The sequence below is a fragment of the Lissotriton helveticus genome, chromosome 2_1, assembly GCF_964261635.1.
Source record: "Lissotriton helveticus chromosome 2_1, aLisHel1.1, whole genome shotgun sequence".
NCBI classification, from domain to species: domain Eukaryota; kingdom Metazoa; phylum Chordata; class Amphibia; order Caudata; family Salamandridae; genus Lissotriton; species Lissotriton helveticus.
The window spans coordinates 1,760,408,990-1,760,431,103 of record NC_136059.1 but is presented as its reverse complement, the minus strand read 5'-3'; the positions used below and the strand labels follow the sequence as shown (position 1 = coordinate 1,760,431,103).

Genomic DNA, 22,114 nt, shown 5'->3' with positions numbered 1-22,114 from the left:
TGCGCCTCCCAGAGCAGGGATGTGAACTGCGTGTTAAGGGTCCAGAAAATCCTAGGCAGTACAGGGCACATTGTGTTCTGGAGGACATATAATGTCCTTGGCAGCATCGCCATCTTGGAGACAGCCAGCCGCCCCATTAGGGACAGTGGTAGTGTGTTCCAGAAGGACAAGGATTGCTGGAGAGACTTAATCACTCGGTCTATGTTGTGGGCGAGGGACTGCTCCTCTGTTGCGGCCACATGAATACCTAGGTATCGGAAACTGGTCTGTTCCCAACGCAGCCCAAGCTCTGGCAAGTCTTCCAGGGGAACCGTTGGAAAACCTGATAGCGGGAAAATAAGGGACTTACTGTGGTTGAGCCGCAAGACCGACACCTCGCCAAACCGGTCCAGGTGATAGTTACCTCGGGAGGGCCTCCCTCGGAGTTTTCAGGTAAAACAAGGCGTTATCCGCATACAGCGTCAATCTGTTGCACGTGTCACCCACCTGAATACCCCATTGTCTCATCTCAGTCCGAATCGTAACAGCAAACGGCTCGATGGCTAGGGCAAAAAGTAGCGGAGAGAGGGGGCAACCCTGTCTCGTTCCCCGTCCCAGCTGCCACTCCTCCGATCTCGCTGCTCCTAGACGCACCCTGGCTCGAGGGGAGCTATATAGTATACGAATCCAACGACCTAAATTGGGCCCCAGGCCTACCTTCCGGAGGACCTCCTGCAAGTAGCCCCAGTCAACAGTATCAAATGCCTTGGCCAAATCTATGGAGACCAAGATCGTCTGTTCTTCCCTACCTCGTACTTTGTGCTGTATATGGTTCAAACGTCGTAGATTCATAGCCGTGTTCCGCCCAGGAATAAAACCGCATTGATCTTGATGCACTAAGTGCTCCATGAGGGGTGCTAGCCGTGCGGCCAATAATTTAGTCAGAATTTTGATATCGGAATTTATCATGGTAATCTGCTGATATGACGAGGGTTCATGTTTGTCCCCCCCCCTGGTTTCAGGATCATGCATATTTCCCCCTGAGCCATGCTCTGTGGGAGCACTCCACTCTCAAAGCCTCCCAGAAGACCTGTAGGAGGAGTGGTGCCAATACATCCCGGTATTCTTGATAAAACTCCGGCGGGAACCCGTCACTTCCTGACGATTTTGCACGCGGTAAGCGGGCCAGTGCCACGCGGATCTCGGTCAACGTCAGGCCCGCATCTAATTCCTCCCTATCTGAGTCCGAAAGGATCGACATATGCAGGTCCTGTAAGTAGGGGAGGTATGAGACCTCCGATATGTCAGGGTCTGCCGCGTATACTTGTCGTAGATGGGATTGGAGAACCCCAAGGAGGGCCCGCTCCGAGTAAACCACGTGCCCGTTCAGGTCCCATAAGGCTACAATATGCTCGGTAGTCTGTTCCCTCCGTAGAATCCAAGGCAGGAGCCGCCCTGACTTATCGCCCTCCCGATGAAGGCGCTGCCTATATTAGCCCAGGGTGTATTTGTCGAGTCTATCCAGTATGTCTTGTAGCCTAGCTCGAGCTGCCTGTTCCTCTAATTTCTGCGGGGCATTGGGGTCCGCTATGTGCTGAGCCTGCAGAAGGGTATCCTCCTCTTTCTGGAGGTCTCGGAGAAGCTGTTTCCGAACTCCATAGGTAAGCCCCATACAAGCGCCCCTCACTACTGCCTTCAGGGCCTCCCATTTAATGGCCGCGGATAAGCCCCTCTCTCCCCAATTGAGGTCCACATAGTCCCCAATGGCCGTTTCCACGTGCGCTTTTCCTACTTGGTCGCTGAGCACATCCACCGGGAGCCTCCATGTACGAGGACGAACAATTGAAGGCCCCCACTGAACCATGCAAGCTACTGGAGAATGATCCGATAAAAAACGAGCCTGATTAGTAACCTCCACAGAGATAGTAAGCTCAGCATTAGCCACTAATACTCTATCTAAACGGCTGTGGGTGTTGGGTGGGGGAGAAGCAAGTAAATACCTTCTGCGTTGGATTCCGTTGGCGCCAAACATCCACTGCCCCTATGTTTCCCATGACCTCCCTGAGCTGTACAGTCATACGGGGTTTTGTGCCCTCCCGGGGCGGAGACCTGTCCAGTGCTGGGTCAAGAATACAGTTAAAGTCCCCAAACCAAAGTTTCGGGGCCCCCAGGTCGTGAATCAAGAAGTCTTGTAAGGCCTTAAAGAAGGCCGGGTCATCCGTATTGGGTGCATAGGAATTTAAAATGACAATGTCCCTGCCATCCAGTTTAGCCCTTAGGAGCAGATATCAACCATTAATGTCCGCCTCCATATACTGCATAGCAAACGGTACCCCAGAGGCCACCCAGATCAGAACCCCCCCTGGCATATGTAGAGAAGGACGCATGAAACATCTGTCCGCGCCATTTTTTGGGTAACTTCTGTGCCCCCTCGTCTACTAGGTGGGTCTCCTGGAGGCAAGCGATGGACACTCTGTCTCCGGAGGAAGGAAAGGACTCGGTTTCTCTTAGCGCATGTGCCTAACACCCTCACGTTCCAGCTCAGAAACTTGTGTCCCATGATTTCCAACAAAATCTACCCCACCGCAACTGCCCGCTCCCAGTGTAGTTCTTCTCCAGTGCCCGACCTGTAATACAAACGATGCCTAAAACATTCCCCTTGAACCTTCCCTTCGAACAGTCCCCCCTCCCCCCTCCCACGAGCAATATACCAGCAACAACCAAACATGCCAATATGCCCTTTCCCTGCTGGTGCCAGGACGTGCACAGCCACCCCATTCGCCCAACGAGGCAATATACACACAGAAACGAAGAAAGAAACTCCCCTCCCCCCCACCCGACTCCCCGCAAGACCCAATTCAAGACATTTATACCGGGCTCATACTGTCGAGCACAACTCTATATATAGTCCCCTTCCCCCTGACCATGCTCACTCACTCCTCCCTCATACCTTACCTAGAGCAGAAAGGCCCCTTTTATACATCATGCCACACCCACATTCCTTCCTGAATCTATCCCTGAGAGGACCAGGATATTGTCTTATGGCATACACTCCTCCCCCCCCCCCCCCCCCCACCACTCAGCTATTTCAAGATGGATCCACCGTCTCAGGAGTCCCGACCTCCGCAGTTTCAGGAATCACTGGGGCAGTTAGTGGTATGTCTACCGCCGTGACCTGCAGTGTATCTGGGACCAATAGTTCTCCGGGCCCCAAAGATGTCGAGGGCGTCGTGTCCTCTCCAGCTTCGGACGATTCCAGATGCAAGGCACCATCAGCTCCCACCATTACTCTACGTCTCTCCTCACTTGTAGATGCCTCGGACCGGCGTTGTCGCCTGTTCATACGCCTTCTCGGTGCTCGAGTACCCCATGTCCCGCGGTGACCACCACGTTCGCCTGGCGGAAGGCCGTCCCCTGATCTCCAACCATTCCCAGACTTCTTCCGGGGAATCAAAGAAGTGGGCCTTCCCCTGAGCCAGAACCTTCAGTTTTGCCGGATATGTTAATGTTAATGTTATGGTGATTTATATAGCGCACGGCTGCCCCAGCCAAGGGGCGTCCCGGCGCTGCGAACAGACAGTTACAGCGGGATAGAGGCGCAGAAAAGAAAGTTATTGAAAGAGATGGGTTTTGACAGCCTTTCTGAAGGCTAAAAGATCCTGTATGCCACGAATAGCTTCGGGCAGACTATTCCATAACTTGGCAGCCAGGAAGCTAAAGGATTGGCCGCCTACTCTGGCCAGTCTAGTGCGGGGAATGATCGCAAGATGTTGTCCCTCTGAGCGGAGCGGTCTCCTAGGGATGTACTCTGACAGGAGCGGGCGCAGCATAGGGGAGAGGCGGTTTTAAGGATTTTAAAGGCTAAGCACAGTGCCTTAAACTGGATCCTTTTGCCCACCGGGAGCCAGTGCAGTTTTTTCAAGGCTCCAGATACCGAAGAATGGCGAGGGAGACCTACCAGAGCCCTGGCTGCCACATTCTGAACTCTCTGCAATCTGGTGATTTCCGCCAGATTTGCCCCCAACAAAAGAGAGCTGGCATAGTCCAGTCTAGAAAGGATGGTCGCCTGGACAATTAACTGGCGAGTATGGCAATCAAAGAACTTCAAAATGGGTCTGATGTTACGTAAAATGCCAAAGCACGTGGCAGCTACTTTTTTAGTGTGGTGAGTGAACTTTAGAGCAGAGTCCACCCAGACTCCCAGATTTTTGATGCATTCCTTTGGCATGGGAGGAGGGCCTAAGACATCAGGCCACCAGTTGTCTCCCCAAGACGAGGTGTTTTTCCCCAGGAGCAGTACCTCTGTTTTCCCAGCGTTTAATTGAAGGAAGTTCGCCGTCATCCAGTTGGTGATGTCAGTGAGTGTCTGTTTAAAGTGATGAGCCTCCAGACCACTGTTATTAAGAGCCACCACCAACTGCGTATCATCTGCGTAGGATACCAGTGCAAGTCCGTTTCTTCTAGCCACCTCCGCCAAAGGGTGGACATAAACATTGAACAGGGTGGGGCTCAGGGAAGAGCCCTGCGGCACTCCCTGTCCAATGTTATGCTCCTTAGAGATGTAAGGGGGGGTAGAGACTCTGAAAGACCTGTTGGAAAGAAAGTCTCTAAACCATCCCAAGGCTATCCCTGTAACTCCAATTTCCTCCAATCTCGTCAAGAGGACCTCATGTGACACCGTATCGAAGGCAGCACTGAGGTCCAACAGGACTAGTGCTGCCGTTCCGCCGGTGTCAAGAATGGTACGGAGGTCCTCTGAAACACTGAGCAAGGCTGTCTCGGTGCTATGACCAGCTCTAAACCCGTGTTGGGAGTCATCCAGGATGTTATTGGTACGGAGGAAATCGGACAGAATGTTGTTAACATAAGCCTCGATGATTTTGGCAGGCCAGGGGAGCAAGGAGATGGGCCTGAAGTTCTCAGGAAGCGAGGGGTCTAAGGTGGGTTTTTTTAAGATGGGGAAACCCAAGCCTGCTTCCATTTGGAGGGAACTCTGGCGGTGGAAAGAGACAGATTGATGATGTCTCGGATGTGTTCTGTGATAAATTCATGGGCTTCACAGAAGGTATCCGGTTTTAGGGGATCTGCCGGGGAGCCAGATTTAATCTTTCTGCAGATTTTAAGGAAGCTCTCTCGCTCAAGTGTAGGAAGGGAGGAGAGAGAGGGCCTAGTAGAGTCGAAGATGGCCGATGACTGCGGGCATTTTGGGAAGGTGTCATAGATTTTCTTGATCTTATTGGTGAAAAAATTAGCCATATTGTTACAGAGGTCAGGAGAAATGGTAGTAGTATTAATGTTTTTTTTTGCAGAGAGGTCTTTCAACATTTTAAATACAGCTTTCGAAGTATTGGAGCTGTTGCTGATTTCGTTGGCATAATATGCCGCTCTTGTTCTGCAAACCTTACGGTGATAGGTTTTTTGAAGCAGGACATAATCCTGTTTGAGATTAGCATCGAAATTTTTTCTGCAACCCCTCTCCGCCTTTTTACATTCCTTTTTCAGGGTTGCTAGTTCGGAATTCTACCAGGGGCTAGCTGTATGGGTACGGACCTTGGTCCATCTGGCAGGGATCAAGGTGTCAAGTGCCTGAGTGATCCAGAGGCAAAACTGGTCATATCCTACGTCCAGATCTTCACTAGGGGGTGGGGGATTTAGTACCAGGAAGTTGTGTAAGTCTTCAAGACGAAGTTTTCTCCATGGCCGTTTCTGAACTAATGGAGTCGACACCACTGCAGGTCTCAAATTGCAGGTGATAGACAGTATTACTAGATGGTGATCTGTCCAGGACATAGGGATAGGTAGGCCTGCGGATCCACTTGTGATGTTGGAAAAGATGGGATCGAGAAGGTGCCCCGCTCTATGGGTGGGGCCACTAACAAGTTGATTTAGTTGGAAGGCCGCAAGATCCGCTAGAAAGGTGGTAACCTTGGGCTCGGTGTCCCTGTCAAGGTGTAAATTGAGATCACCTAAGATCGTAAAATTAGCCGTTTTGAGAATGTTAGTTCCCAGATACTGTAAGAGTGAATTGGTAAAAGGGGCGTCTGCGCCAGGGGGTCTATAGATCAAAAGGCCAGTGGCACAGAACTGTGAGTTAGCTTTGATCGAAAAGCGAGCACTTTCACTGCCCTTAATATCCACTTTGATAAGTTGACAGTCAAGATGAGATTTAATTATGAGCGCTAACCCCCCCCCCTCTCGTGCTCCTGTTCACCGTGTGTATGGTATATCCCGTAGGAGTCCCCAGGTTGCAGACCGAGTCCATATCATCAAGGAGCCACGTCTCAGTCATGAACAGGGCATCGAGAGATTGGTCAGTTAAAAGCTCATAGATTTCGGAGTAGTGTTTATGCATGGATCTGACATTTAGGTGACCTATCCTGAGAGTGTAGGCCTGGGGGGGGGTTGGGTTTAGTTTTTATAGTGGAGCAGAGTTGGGAGGGATGTAATAGGGGATGTGGTATATGGGCTGTGTTGCGTCTAGCACAAGAACAAGTGGAGGGCTGAAGACCCAACAACTCAGCTTTAGAGTAACACATCTTACCGCTTTAATAACAGAGGTAAGGAACAAGATGACTGGCGCTGCCTTAGCGCGGACGGGCGAAGACGGGCAGCTCTTTGGCGGGTCTTCGGCGGGGCTGCGCGCGATCGCTGCGCGCTCGTGGTACTGCGAGGGCTAAGTAGCCTAGAGGAAGTAGAACACTAGAGCGCTAACCGCTCTTCGTGCAGGCCGACCGGAAGTGCCCCTACGAGGAGATGCAGGGAGACGGCTCCAGCAACAATCAGTGATGGCGTGTGGTGCAGGGGGGTAGTGAGTTTTAAAAAAGCACAATTTTACAAGGCACAAATTAAGAATCACAAATTACAACAGAAAATGCAATGAGTTTTAAAATCGAGCGCTATATTTCTCTTACTGCCCAGGTCAGTTCGCAAAGCGGGTCGGGGACACTGCCACTGTCTCCTTCCCGCAGCGCGCTGCAGCCCCTGCTCAGACTAAGTAGCCTAGAGGAAGTAGAACACTAGAGCGCTAACCGCTCTTCGTGCAGGCCGACCGAAGTGCCCCTACGAGGAGATGCAGGGAGACGGCTCCAGCAACAATCAGTGATGGCGTGTGGTGCAGGGGGGTAGTGAGTTTTAAAAAAGCACAATTTTACAAGGCACAAATTAAGAATCACAAATTACAACAGAAAATGCAATGAGTTTTAAAATCGAGCGCTATATTTCTCTTACTGCCCAGGTCAGTTCGCAAAGCGGGTCGGGGACACTGCCACCGTCTCCTTCCCGCCACATAGCAGCATGTACTGCAGGTGCATCTCCCGGAGCTTCTGTTTGACTCCCAAGAAGGGCTTCCTTTGCTCTTGAACTTGCTGGGTGTAATCCGGGTAGATGGAGATTCTGCTGTTTTCAAAGGTGAGGTTCGCCGATGCAAGGGTGTTTGTATCCTCTAGCCAATCAGATAATTTGGATAGTACCACCCTGCCAAGTACCTTTACTGCAGAATCTATAAGGGAGATTGGGCGGTAATTGCTTGGCTCTCCTCTGTTACTTTTTTTGAAAATGGGGACAATTACCGACTGCGACCAGGTCTTAGGGATCCCAGTTGTTGGGATTCTATTGAAGATATTGGTTAGAACTTTGGACCATGTCTCTATATCACACTTAAAAAGGTCGGCTGGCACACCATCGGGACCAGGGGCCTTGTTACTAGTCATTTTATTGATAGCTTCGGCCACCTCTACCTCGTTCTCTTCTAAGGAATAAGAAAAGGTAGACCCCCTGCTACTGTTGTCGCCTCCTACGGACAAGTGTTCGTAAACTGATTTGAAATGTGAAAACCACTTGTCCTCTTGGATGCCGCAATCCAAAACGTCATTGCTTGAATCTGAGAAGTATGGTTGGTTAATTACTTTCCAGAATTTTGCACTATTTTTTATGACATCTATAGAGGTCAATTCTGCCCAAGCATCTTCCCTAATCTCCCGCCTCCTCTGTTCTACTGCTCCTTTGTAAGCTTTCCTTAATAAAGCCACTCGTTTCCTATCCGGGGGCTTACATTTCAGTGCCTCCTTCAATTTGCGATTGCATGTTGAGCAGTTACGGTCAAACCACCCAGTAGATCCTGAGTCTTTAACTTTACCGTTATTTGTTAAGTCAGTCATATGTGGCGCGGAGCGGGTCCGGCGAGGAGTCGCTTCCCCACAGGATCGAGAGGTCAGTAGCTGGAACAAGTCAATGTCGGCAGTAAGCCAACAGCAATTCCGCTGAAAAAGGGTCCCACTAACACAGGCTCCTGACCCACTTATCACTCCGTGGGCGGGGGGGCGGGGCCAGCAGGGAGAGCAGGTGTGTCGAATGGGGCTCGCAGGGACTCCTGGTAGCTTGAGTCCCTGCCTTCAGCTCGCAGCCCTGCCGGCAACTCCGCGCACAAGGTGGTCTTCCCAAATCACGCCTCTGCTCCCAGGACCGCTCCGGGCATATGTGGCGCGCTGCGGGACCCGCGGAGCGGGTCCGGCGAGGTGTCACTTCCCCACAGGATCGAGAGGTCAGTAGCTGGAACAAGTCAGGGTCGGCAGTAAGCCAACAGCAATTCCGCTGAAAAAGGGGACCTTACCTAGAGCAGAAAGGCCCCTTTCATACATCATGCCACACCCACATTCCTTCCTGAATCTATCCCTGAGAGGACCAGGATCTTGTCTTATGGCATACACTCCTCCCCCCCCCCCAACCACTCAGCTATTTCAAGATGGATCCACCGTCTCAGGAGTCCCGACCTCCGCAGTTTCAGGAATCACTGGGGCAGTTAGTGGTATGTCTACCGCCGTGACCTGCAGTGTATCTGCAGTGGAGGAGTGTGGCTCACTGATTAGAGCGGCAGACTCTGATGCAGATGTCTGGCCCGGGACCAGGGTTCAATTCCCGACGCGGCAGGGTCCTGAGCCCAAAATGTCCACGGACTCGATAATTCTCGCCTCGGTGCCTATTCTAATCATGGGGTCCCACGCTGCAACTCTGGGCAATAGTTGCTTAATCTCCACTATGGCGGCCCACCCCGCTGCGGGATGCCTGGCTTTCACCCTGGGGATACCCAGTAGGGGTTATCTCACAGGGAAAAAGCCAGGACGGGTTCCCAAGGCAAGCGCCTTGATGCCTTTGGGTGATACGTGCTCTATATAAGTCGCAATACATACATCTGGGACCAATAGTTCTCCGGGCCCCAAAGATGTCGAGGGCGTCGTGTCCTCTCCAGCTTCGGACGATTCCAGATGCAAGGCACCATCAGCTCCCACCATTACTCTACGTCTCTCCTCACTTGTAGATGCCTCGGACCGGCGTCGTCACCTGTTCATACGCCTTCTCGGTGCTCGAGTACCCCATGTCCCGCGGTGACCACCACGTTCGCCTGGCGGAAGGCCGTCTCCCCTGATCTCCAACCATTCCCAGACTTCTTCCGGGGAATCAAAGAAGTGGGCCTTCCCCTGAGCCAGGACCTTCAGTTTGGCCGGATATAGCAGCATGTACTGCAGGTGCATCTCCCGGAGCTTCTGTTTGACTCCCAGGAAGGGCTTCCTTTGCTCTTGAACTTGCTGGGTGTAATCCGGGTAGATGGAGATTCTGCTGTTTTCAAAGGTGAGGTTCGCCGATTCTCTTGCCGCCTTGAGGATGCAGTCTGTCCCGGTAATTAAGAATTTTGGCGATTAGGGCCTGCGGAGGTGCTCCAGGCCGTGGTGGCGGTACCAATGCCCTATGGGCTCGCTCGATCACAAAGACCTCCGATAGACCCCTCAGGCATAACTGTGTATGAATCCAGTTCTCTAGGAAGCATTCAGCATTTCCCGCCTCTGCCCGCTCGGGCACTCCAAGGACTCTAATGTTGCTGCGGCGTGCTCCCCCTTCCGCGTCCTCTGTTCTTCTCTCCAGGTCTCCAGTCGTGGCCGTGAGTTGTGCGACTGTTTTTTTTAGGGTTTCCACCTCCCCTTGCAGCTGTTCTATGTTTCCTTCTGCGTCAAACTTTATCGGACACCTTCCGCAGATCCGTCCGCAACAGATTCACATCTATGGACACCGTTTCTATTTGGCGCTCCAGTGCCGAGTGTGATCCTGGATTGCCTTAAGCAGCTCTGCCCGGGAGGGCTCCAAGGGCGCCTCCGCCCCATCTTGGCCCGACTGTCGTGTGATCCGCTGGGACGGTAGTCTTTGAGTGGTATACTGCGTGATTGTGTTTGGCTGCGTGGAGCGTGACATCTTGTTCTTCCGCATTGCAGACGCTCCTTGTGACCTTTACGACTCCCTGATGGGCGGCAGGCCCCTTGATGCTTATTGACCGTACTGTCTCGAGGCCAATCTCCGATCCCAAGTTCCAGGAAACCCTTCGTAGGCCTACGTGTCAATCAGCCAACACGCCACTCCCGGGGGGCCTGTGACTGTCAGAGATTGCTCAGCTACTTAGGGGTGTCCCTCTGTGCCCCTTGCTACCATATCAGAGGGTCAATGCTCGTGCCCCGCCGCTACTTCACTCTCCAGGCACCACTGCTTCTGTGGGAAGAGGTGCCCCGGGGCCGCAGGTAGGCAGCGCAACCCGTGGGCCTTGCAAAGTGGCTCATTCGTATCGGGCCCATCCACATGCGTGATCACCCTCACTGCCAAGTGTCCTCAGGAGGCCAGAATGTCAGATTGTCCGTAGGCAGCTTACGCCCCCTTGTCTGCTATGCCTTGCCGGGAAGCCCTCCGACCGCCCCCCCGTCACCGGTCCCACCACGGAGGCGGCGTGGCTCTCAGCGTTGTGTCCCACACCTCAGGGTAGCTACGGGCATGCCTGCTAATCTTCTCGTCTCTGGGCCATCCCTCCAGAACGCACCCTCAGTCCGACTGACACAGGTGGTTCCAGGGATAGCAGCTAGGGCCTACACCGGCCCCCAGGACCTCAGCAATGATACCGGCCCAGAGGAGCCGCTGCGCCCGCTCTCCGCCCTTGTCCACTCGCCATGGGGTGTTTCCTACCCGTCCGCCATCCGATGTCAGGATCTGCACCTCATGGCCGGCTCCGGTGGCATTCAGACCCGGGGTATTCCAGCCGGGCCCAGCTCGGCCTCCAGATCACGCAGGGCTGATGTCTCTCCCCCTGCGCTGGCCGGCGCAGGGAGTCACCTGGGCACCTCCTTGGACGCCTAATATCGCTCCAGGAGGTGCCCCCAGGTGTCAGGGGGTTGTACAGTGCCCAATTGCACTCCACAGGAGCCCTTACAGGATATGAGAACAGGATTTCAGGGCCGATATGCCGGGAGCCGGAGGAGCTCACGTCCTGTCGGCCATGCTGCTTGGCCACGCCCCTCACATTTAAACAGAATGAATTTTTTTTCTTTAAAAAATTTTTGTGAGCCTTAACAATAGATGACAGCCACAGTTTTGCATTGAGTCGTTTAATGATAACCTGTTTTAACATGTGTTGCATTTCCTTATCCCGTTCTTCTGGAGCATTGTGTGGCATCTTTCATGGGAACGTGGTCTTATTCATTGTAATTGTATGAGTAACCTTTGATTTTTATTTTTTTCTATCTTTTCACTAATCAACTTTTTATCGGTTTAGCCAATACTCTTTGACCTGGCTAGACATATCATTTTGAAGTCAGCTAGGTGCATCAACCACATGTTCAGCCCGGGCTTTGCTACATAAACCTTTTCATTAATTTCATGCCTAAAACTATCCTCTAGATTGATTCTGCTCCCTTCAAGCGCCAGCATGGTGACTCATTACTGCTAAAGTTGTTTATAGATGCGGAGGCGAGCATGGCTCCAGAATTCAGTAATAGTTATCACCTTCCCATCTATAGACTAGAGAATGCATGCATCCTCACTCATACTAGCTGCATTTGTTTCCTGATACTTTACTACTTACACAGATTTGTTCTTTGACATGTATCATTACTTTGATCTTTCTCACTATTGATATGGTCTTCTACTGCATAACTGAACACTGCTTTTAGCCACTACTTCATACCTTGCTGAAATAACCCAATTTCCCACTCTTTCTACAGACTTGACCGAAGTCTGGACAATACCTAAAATTAGATAAATGTTGAACTACATTTGTAACAATGTTGATCTGGTATTCTGTCTCCTGGATGCTAGCCCTGGAAGACGTTTAAAGGGAGAAACTCTGGTGCCTTGAGTTTTGGTGCTCCGAAATACAGCACTTCTACTTTTGTGTGAGCTGGTACTACTTTTTTGTGAAATGGTACAGTGGTTTCTAACTGTTAGGCATCTTCTTGAGATATTTCGACACGCTTGGAATTATCAGAAGGCTTGCCAAGTGTGGCTTTTTTTTATTTGGCAGGTAGTCATTTGTGTACCTTTTTAGAATTGCAAGTGGAAGCTAATTGAGATCTGGTCTATTAGGAAAGCAAAACCTTCAAAGTCACTATGCAGTGAGAGTACTTTTAGAACTGTTACAAAAGCATGTACCAGCTTATTGATACATGTCCAGCTAATTGACCCAGCTGATTGACCACTCTGCTCTGTGATGTCACCAGGGAAATTGCCATCACTCATTGCCAAAAGTGTTGTCTCCGCACGGAAGAGCTACCACATGTAGTGTGTAACATGTAGTATTAATGGGGTAGGACACAACCAGTGACTGCTCTAGTTAATAGTTAAGTGACTCAAATTCACCACCCCTCTCAAAGGCCACAGAGTTCTAAGATGATAGTTCAGCATCACATAGCACCTAATGACACCATATGTACCTTATATACCTTCCTGGAGTCAAGCAATGGTTTATGGAATCCTCCATCATGGAAAGCAATTGCTTTGCTTTTGAACCTCCGTTATGCACTAGTGGTATGAACCGGCTTCCGGGGGAGCCCAGCTGTCAGTTTTTATCCCAATAGTTAATGTTAAAATAAATCATTAATTTGTCATTCTGAGATGAAGAGTATAGCTACTGTGGGGGTGGACCTACTTATTTACACACTTGCTTTGTGGAAGGCTGAAAGAGTTGGCATATGAGCAGTCTCGCGGTGCGGAAGCATGTAGCTGGCGCACCAAAGGCAAGCCGGTCTGCATCCATTCCGTGGCCAGCGTCTGCACCCCTGCCAGTTTGGGACTAGATTTTTCTCCATCGATGTTTTGCAAGGGGAACATAGGTAAAATGCCTCCCTGTGGCACAGTCTTGATTATTTTGAAAATTATTGATACCCTTTCCTGTCTTGAATATTAAATTAGGCCAGTCTTGTACTTTAGCTGGAACTTGGTCTACCGCCCTCCATGCCCCGGTTCAGATTTCTTCGGCTCTTGAGGAAATGCACTTTCTCCTACTTCAATACTCCAATTTTACTATATTAGGAGATTGTAATGGTCACATTGCAGACAACTCTACATCAGATGTAAAGATTATTTGATAACTTAGCTGCTTTTAATCTTCCTCAATTGTAGTGGACCCTTCTTGATTTTTGCCAATATTTTGTTGCTGTTTTTAGGGGGTGCCGGAAGTACAGGCATGGCCAGACCAGTCGTTAATTCTTTTTAATATATCCATGGACTCTCTGATTTCTACCACAGACTCTAGGAATTTTTGTATGCTTAAGTGGTGAAAAATAACCTTCTCCAATCTATTTACTCAGCTAGCTCGACTGACCCTTTTTTTTTTTTTTTTACACTTCTATTCATGCCCATCTCTTTGCTCCCTGGTCTTACTAAAATGCTGGCAAAGCTTGTTATAACAATTAATGGATTTTCTGGAAAATTCCATGTCCTTTCAGCTGTCTCATCTGGTTTTAGGTTTAAACACTCCATGGAATCCTCTCACCTTGAAGTGTCAGACATATGTGGTGGATAGCACTCACAATGCAGTGAATTCTCCTGTACTTATCAGCAGCATTCAATAGTCTCTCACTCCATGCTTTAACATCTCTGGGATTTGGCATAAATGGCAAGGTCTGGGTTTGATTTACCTTTCCTTGCAACCAGACTAATGGTGTCTATCAGTCAGTTCACTTCAAGGCAGTAATCTTTGAAATATGGGGTCCCCCAGAGCTATTGAACATTTGCATAGCTCAGTTTAATTCTTTGACTCCTTTGCTATTTCGACTATTTCCTATGCTGATGACACCCAATTGATTTTGTATCTGGATAGAAATTCTTTTGGTCAGGATGAACTATTAAGAACTGCTTTATCAGTAAAATCTGCTGGATGGAAATTACGCATCTCACACTGAAAAGATAGATAGCTTTACAAGTAACATTCCCAAAATATCTTTCAGGTTGCTGCAAACCATTGAGAACTCCAAGAACCCTTAGATGGTCCATTGTTACTTGACTATAAATTCCCAAGTTGACTCAAATCCAATGACGGGAAACCGTTTGCCTTATTAGGAGCTAATACCTGAATCAAATTTCCTGTTCTCTCAGATTTGCAGAAAATAAACTGCTTAATACATGGTTGTGTTCAGCCTCAGATGAGCAGTGTCATCAGCTGATCTAATCTATTTATTCCTCAGGCTTTGATCCTATGAGTCATTTTTAGGTCTCGCACCTGCGACTCATCGCAGCGAGGCCTATTGTAGGCGGTTCTGCTTACAAGGAGCTAAATGGAGACAAGAGATGGGCACGCGCAGCCTCAGGAACCGGATCAGGTCGCGCGCGCGTTCACCATCTCCTGTCTCCCTTTTAGCTCCATGTAAGCAGACGCACACGAGCGCACACACAGACACACACACACCCCCCCCACCGCCACGCACACACACACCCCCCCCACCGCCACGCACACACACACCCCCCCCACCGCCGCGCACACGCGCACGCACACACGCGCACACACGAGCGCACACACACAACCGTACAGAGTCACACACCCCCCTCCCCCTACAACTAAGCCCCACTCACCTCATCGGCGCCATTCCGGACTTCTTCAGCCTCCGTGGGGCTCTCCCTCAGGCATCGGAGCCCCGCGTCTCCACTGCTTCTCTGGCCAGGCACTCCGTGGGCGCGGGCTTCTCGCAGAAACTAAGTCCCGCCCCACCACAGGTTTCGTTTTCGCCAGTGCACGCGCACTTCTTGTTGTTGCGCTGTGTGACATGCGCACCACTGTGTCTCAGAGCAAGCTGGATTGCCGTAAGAAGCCCTCGGACCCAATTCCACAGTAAAGTAACTACTTTCTTTTCACAATGTTTAATCACTGTTCTATTGCTTTTTGACCTTTTGTTAGGCGCCTTGATGCCATTTGGCTAAGTCGCGCGTTTATAAGACTCCTTTCATTTCAATGTTTCTAACCCCACACCGCTACTTTAAAGCCGAGCCCGCTCCCACGTCTTTTTCCGCTTTAAACAGAATGTGCTCTCACAGCGTCAAAGTGTAACGGTCTCCGGATTTGCGTCTGGAAGGGGGTGCGCGGGCAAAGCCGCCTTCTTGGAAAAACAAGCCTCTGACGGCACAGGTGTCACTCTTCCCACAGGTGTACACAACAGCGGTTCTAAGTGCTGCTTTTAGCCGGTACCTTCGTAGACAGCGCCTAGAGTGAGCGGCTTCGTGGCGCTGGCCGGTCGTCAGGGAACGGGAGGATAGGAGCGTCTCAGAAGTATCCTGTTCAGCAGACCTGATCCCGGCGGCACCGGAATATGAATCCGCCGGGTTAAAAGGTGAACTTGCAGTAAACCTGCCCCCCTCATAGGCCGGGCATTAAATATTCAAGGCCATCTGAGCGGGAGGCTGTCTCGGAGCTGGAGGCTGTCTCGGAGCGGCGCTTTCTCCTGCCAGACCCGGTCTCGGCCACTCCGTTTCACCGATGCCCTGCCAAAAACCCATTTAACGCCTTCACTCCTTGCCAGGCACAACAGCTCTTGGCTGATGCTCGGTGGGTCAATGCACAGGGTACTGCCAGTGTAACCTCCACGGGAAACCACCCCATCCCGGCAATTTGTGTGCTTGGGCGGGACAATCTATTTCGGGAGCGCCTCTGAAAATAGTTAGCAGCACTTTCTTCAAAGCGCTGGACAGAACGCTCTCACTCTTTCCTGGAGCGAGCCTATTTTGATGGGAGGACAGGGTCAACGACCTGGGGATTTATTTTCACCCATAGCGCCCCCCACCCCCTCTCCTTGGGCTGTGGGAATCTGCGAGCAGGCAGTTGGGTTAAGTGGGGTTTGGTTGCCCCCGAGCTGTCCTCATGAGGGTGTACGTCACTCGGTGGTACTCACTGGGCGGGCGATTCATACACGTTTTGGAGACGGTAGTTTCAGTTCAGAACCTGCCGGGTAGACATACCCCATACCACACAAACACACACGCACCAAACATTGACAGACACACGGATACGAATGAGCACAGACACGCAATAAAGTCAGACATGCATGCCCATACACAGGCGCTCCCAACATAAAACACCCAAGCACAGACACGGACACACACCGCACACAAATACACCCCATCCATTGACAACAAATTAAAGTGCCACGCACAACACAGGTGCACGCAGTTACACCACAAAGACACACACACATACACACAGACAAATACATACCATCACAAACCGTGTTGAATCACCTACGCATGCAGACATCCCTCATAGAAACACACCGCAAACATTGACAACTGCTTAATTACACAGTGCTACAACAGGTGCACATATACATCACAAAGACAAACCAACAACACGCACAACAACATTTGGCGCACACCTCGCCGGATCTAAACACGCACACACACCAGGTACAGACACACGTAGCCAGGCATGACAAAGGCGCGCACCAGAGCGCGCTCACACACTTCCAACATGTCCACGTAGACTCAACAGACGGTCTTCGTACACCTGCAGACACATCATACACACACACATATCACACACTGCACACTGAATGAAAACACACAAGTACCTTGGCGCAGATCCGTGTCTAAACATGCACCAAACGTGCACGCACCCATGTGCAGGGTCTTAAAAACACGGTCACTAATAATAAAATATAAGTTGTGTTTAGTTATACAGTGAAGAACACACTGGCACCTATAACCATATAGTCACTTTCTTATATTAAGGGCAGACGCATGCATCCCTATAATTTTTATGAGGCAAACACACGTACATAAATAGACAACGACGCAGAGCCACAGGCATGCATACCAATCATGTTGACTCATGGACAGACACAGACATCACACTGAGAGACACGCACACACACGCATCCCTGCAAAAGACACACAGCCTCCTGGTAAATGCCCCCTGCCGCTCCCCCTTTGAGGACCTCACCGTTCTGTCCCTTTGGGGGTGGTGAGCGGGGCAGAGACACACAGCCCTTCCCAGACAGGCAGAACTGTGTCTGGGACCAGGCGTTAATAAAGTGACCCCGCACCTGGGTCCGCTGCAGCTGTAACCCGCAGAAGTGACAGTCGAAACACAGCGGGCGTAACGCGCATGCTCTCTCCTCGTGGGGGTGCTGAGAGGGGAGGATTGTTAGGCTCGAATCTTTCCTTTTGTGCCACAAATCGTTAGTTAAGGAGGGTGGGTTCTGTTAAGTTAAAAACAAAAAACTCCGGCACCTGGGAGAGGAAAAATGAAAGAACCTCATAAAGCTTTTTTGCGTCTTCTTTTGTCCCGTGAAAGTGCTCCAATAACAAGTGGGCTCGTGGCAAGAAACTCCGGGGGGACTTTTTAACACTGCACAATATCGTCCATCATCTAAGTACACTACATTTGTGGCCTTACAAAGGTTTCATTTGCCCTGAGATAAGTAAGTCAAAGGATGCCCTGACCCTCGCTTGATAGTTAAAGACAGCCGTAATTGGGGTGTGGTGAGCTTCTTACACGTAGCTAACACTGCTTCTGCTGCCGCAATGACAACTATGCCACTGCACTACACAGTTCATTTACCCGCCCAAAATGTACTTTTTAGTCAACGTCATCTGGTCAAAAAATTACGTACCCAATTGTTTAACTGAAATTAATAGATGCTCTAAATCCTGCACAATTTGAAACGACATGCCTAGTGCATACACAGTGATAAACAATACACACAACCACACACACAACCACACACACAACCACACACGCACACACGCACACGCACACACACACACACACACGCACACAACCACACATACAACCACACTATCAGTGCACACTTTCACCAGACACAGACACCATCAGTCATCGGTGCACACTTTCACCGGGCACAAACACCACCAGCCTTCAGTGCACGCTTTCACCAGGCACACGCACACCACCAGCTGTCAGTGCACGCTTTCACCAGGCCCACACACACCACAGGCCGTCAGTGCACGCTTTCACCAGGCACACACACACCACAGGCCGTCAGTGCACGCTTTCACCAGGCACACACACACACACACCACCAGCCGTCAGTGAACGCTTTCACCAGGCACACACACACCACCAGCCATCAGTGCACGCTTTCACCAGGCACACATACCTCCAGCCTTCAGTACACGCTTTCACCAGGCACACACACACCACCAGCCGTCAGTGCACGCTTTCACCAGGCACACACACCACCAACCGGCAGTGCACAATTTCTACAGGCGCACACACCACCAGCCATCAGTGCACACATCAATTGTTAACACATCCACAATTAACTATTGTAGCAATCGCAGTATGGCGCACTTTACTTTTAAACATATTTATCTAAAACGCAGCATGCCACCATTGCTACAAAAATTAATTCATTTTTTTTGCCTACAATTTAAAGATTTTTGTTGCAATTGGTGTTGCAATATTTAGCAATGCCAAAAGCTCAAACTTAATTATTGCGAGACCTATTGCATTGCAAATGCTTTTTAGGGTTTGCTGGAGATGGGGAGTAATTTCGGTGTTTGAGGTAGTGTCAGGATGCTTTACTCTCAGGGACCGTGCGCTTTAGAAGTACCATTGATTCATATATTTATTAACCCAGTGAAAATAGATCTTTTATTGGTATTTTGTGTTTTAGATTAGTTAAAATTAGTACAGGAGTTATAAAAGTAATATTTATATGATGTGCATTGATTTTTTTACTAGATAATTTTGGAAGACCATTCTGAATCGGATGCATCAAATTCAAAGTCTACAGATATGGTTGAAGGACAGAAGAAACGAATTGCACACCCAGCAAAATTTGATGTAAGGCCATGCTTTTATATAAAAATGTTTTACTGAGTCTGACCTCTTAAAGATAACTGTATTTGGAGTGTAGGGATGCTTTTATTTAGCCTAAGGGGCATTATTTCAGTTTAATTATTCAGAGCAATGTGAAGCTCACTTCTCAAACGAGCACTCATTACAACAAGTATGTCTTCAGGGAGTGCAACACTCACCTTTAGCATTTCTTTTCAATGTATCTTCAGGCCTTTAGAAGCACAGGAAGGAGAGAAGTGAAAACGTTTGACCTACTAGCAACCTTGACCATTGGCTTTCAAACCTCCGTCCGTTAGCATTTAATCACATTATTCCAATTGATCTTGGCAGTAGCGCTTCCCCAAATTATTCTTCCCCCGTAAACTCCCCAATGCATAACACCAGTTGATCTCGTAATGAAAGCCTATCCCGATGTTATGATAGGTGAAAACTGCAGGGTTTGGGTCTGTGTGTGCCTAATATGTAAGAGCGAGATCTAACTAGCAAGGTTAATCCCTCAGGCCTTTGACTGAACGTGGAAGAGAAACTGTATGGACCTTAAGGTCCTGAATTCCAGAGGAGAAAATCCAAACCCAGAAGCACAGAAAGGGAAAGATTGGCAAAAGCTCCTGCTTAGCGTCTTTTGGTATAGTTTCCGGTTCGAGGGTCGTAGACCCTCATGCATACTTGTAATATCGGCCATTCAGTTTTGGGTAGGATTACTTAGGAAACAGCATATCAACACACTCATGTGGTCAGTAAACGTAAGCTTTTGCTAAACCTTCTTTCTAAAGACAAAGTTGTAGCCACAGATAAGGTGCCAGGCTAACGTAACTGCAGTGTTTACCAAAACATAGAAATAAGCAAAAAAACACTAAAGTACCATAGCTGTTTTGTTTTCCAATGGGGCTGTACCTTGGCCTGTGAATATCGCAGTAGTGACACCACATCACAACATATACATGTTAAGCATCCTCAAGTCTCACAAGAAGTCGAAGCTCTCTTCGACTTCTAATCAGACCCATTCATCGGATGATGTGTGGGAATGATACTACAGATCCAGGTCCCGCTCCAAGGTTGTCCCTCTGATGTCTGCGCCTGACACTGGTTCTGCTCAAAGTTTCCTGGAGCCAGAGTAACCTCTGCCCAAATCTGAGAATTTGGAGGCCATGAGCCTTGGTTGTGGGTGAATGAACCCCTCTGGAGTGCCTTCAAGCCCCATTTGTTTTAGAAAGAGACTGACTGGGGCTCCACTGGCAAGTCTGCTCTAGCCACCAGTTGGGCTCACAAGATCTGTTGGTGGATCTGGAACGGCCCCTGTCGTGACTATGTGACTTCCATCTGGGACCATTTGAGTGGTACCGTTCCCGGTGCCACCAAACTCAAATACATTGTGATTCCAAACTCTGATACAGAGCTGGACCGGCGTCACCTGACGACTGTTCCAGCGCTTACCTTGTCCACATGGCTTGAATTGCTGATGGAGCCCTCTTTCACTGAACAGCACTTTGAAAATTCCGAAATGGAGGTGCTCTGAGGATCCATATGGCTATTCTGACCCCTTAACAGAATCCATGGCCAATGATGCCTGGTATGAGGACCTGGCTGATGCCAGTGGTCTGGACACCTCACCAGACACTAGCCTTCTTTGTTCCCGCAGTGGCTTTGGAGGAAGAGGCTTCCTTCGATGGCCCAGAGGGTGGCTGAGATTCTGGACCACAAAGAAAGTATAGGAGGCCCCCTAAAATGTGGTCTGGGACCAGGGGAATGAGAAGAAAAGTTACAATGTCCCTGAAATCAAGGATTCCCGTAGGAATAATCACCCGGGATTTGGTACCCACTGCACTAATATGATTTCTAGACACAACCACCAAGTATCTCAGATAATGTTATCTAAATTACAACAAATCCTATATCTATCAATTTTATTATTGGACAACCGCATGCAGTAATATCAAGCACTCAGTGACAATTTCATGAAAGTTTGTGACAGGTTAAGACACTACAACGAAATTAAAAAATTAAACATGAGTTTATTACACATTCTGAGCAAGTTAAAAAAATGTTCATACAATTGTAGAGTACATCATGTTATACAAATATTATACAGTTATTACATAATACGTTTAAAAATGTTCATGAGAACACAAGTTGACGCGGCGTTTCGTTTGAAAAACCTTCTTCAGGACAGTTTCCATGAAGAAACACATAATAATGAAACATATACACAGTATCTTTAAACATTTATCTAATGTATATGGCTGTCACAAACTATGTAGGCAAAAGTTATTCTCTCGGTGGGCTACAGCATCTGATTCCTACTGGTCTACCTTACCCATATTGACATTTCTACAGATCAGACATTTCTAAAGTTAACATTTCTCAAGCATGCCGGTTTTTATTGATATATTGAAGTTGTGGTAGACAATACTTTATACTGGTGGTTGTGCAGATAATCACGTGAGAAGTGAAAAAATTAAAAAATGGAAACTTTTGATGCATCAAATATTCAAAAGTTATAGTACTTTTTGTGGTCAGTGTTCAGTATGACCCAATCTATAAGCTAAGAGTATCTTACCTCAAGATATATCTAAAAGTATCGCACTCAGGTGTTCATTCTGAGGTCTAAATCATTAAAAACGGGAGAGGTGTCCTGTTTTGGGTCCACGCTCAGAACTACAAATATCCTATTTGTTCAGTCTGGATAGAGTAGTAATTGATATTATCTACAGAATCAAAAAAGAGGATAGGGGGAGATGATATATTACAAAAGCCCATCTACTTCTTATTTTTGTTACTTAAATATACTCCGGTCACAAAATACCTTTTTATCAGGTCTGGCAATTTTTCACTGTGTCGGTGGGGCCACCGATTGGTATACATACACTAAAAATAAAATATATGAGAGACTCTAATAACTCTTATATAGAATTAATTATAATAGCATACGCTTGCTCTATAATCCATGGAACTCACCAAGAGTACTGCTTGTAAAATCGCTGTAGCTGCGTGCTAAATGTGCTTCGTCAGCTAAGTATAGTC

At 48.9% G+C, this 22,114-nt stretch overlaps 1 protein-coding gene across 4 annotated transcripts in view; it reads left to right on the top strand.

Annotated features, from left to right (window-relative positions):
- The window catches only part of LOC144818885 (RNA exonuclease 1 homolog), a 1,142,074-nt gene that overhangs the window by 174,054 nt on the left and 945,906 nt on the right, over nucleotides 1–22,114 (top strand). For all 4 annotated transcript variants that reach the window (XR_013607172.1, XR_013607173.1, XM_078676714.1 and 1 more), the window contains exon 3: nucleotides 18,977–19,078. Coding sequence is in view for 2 of the 4 variants with exons in the window: in XM_078676714.1 (XP_078532840.1) it covers nucleotides 18,977–19,078 (102 nt within the window). In the remaining 2 variants the exon portion in view is untranslated. The remainder of the gene's footprint in view (nucleotides 1–18,976; nucleotides 19,079–22,114) is intronic.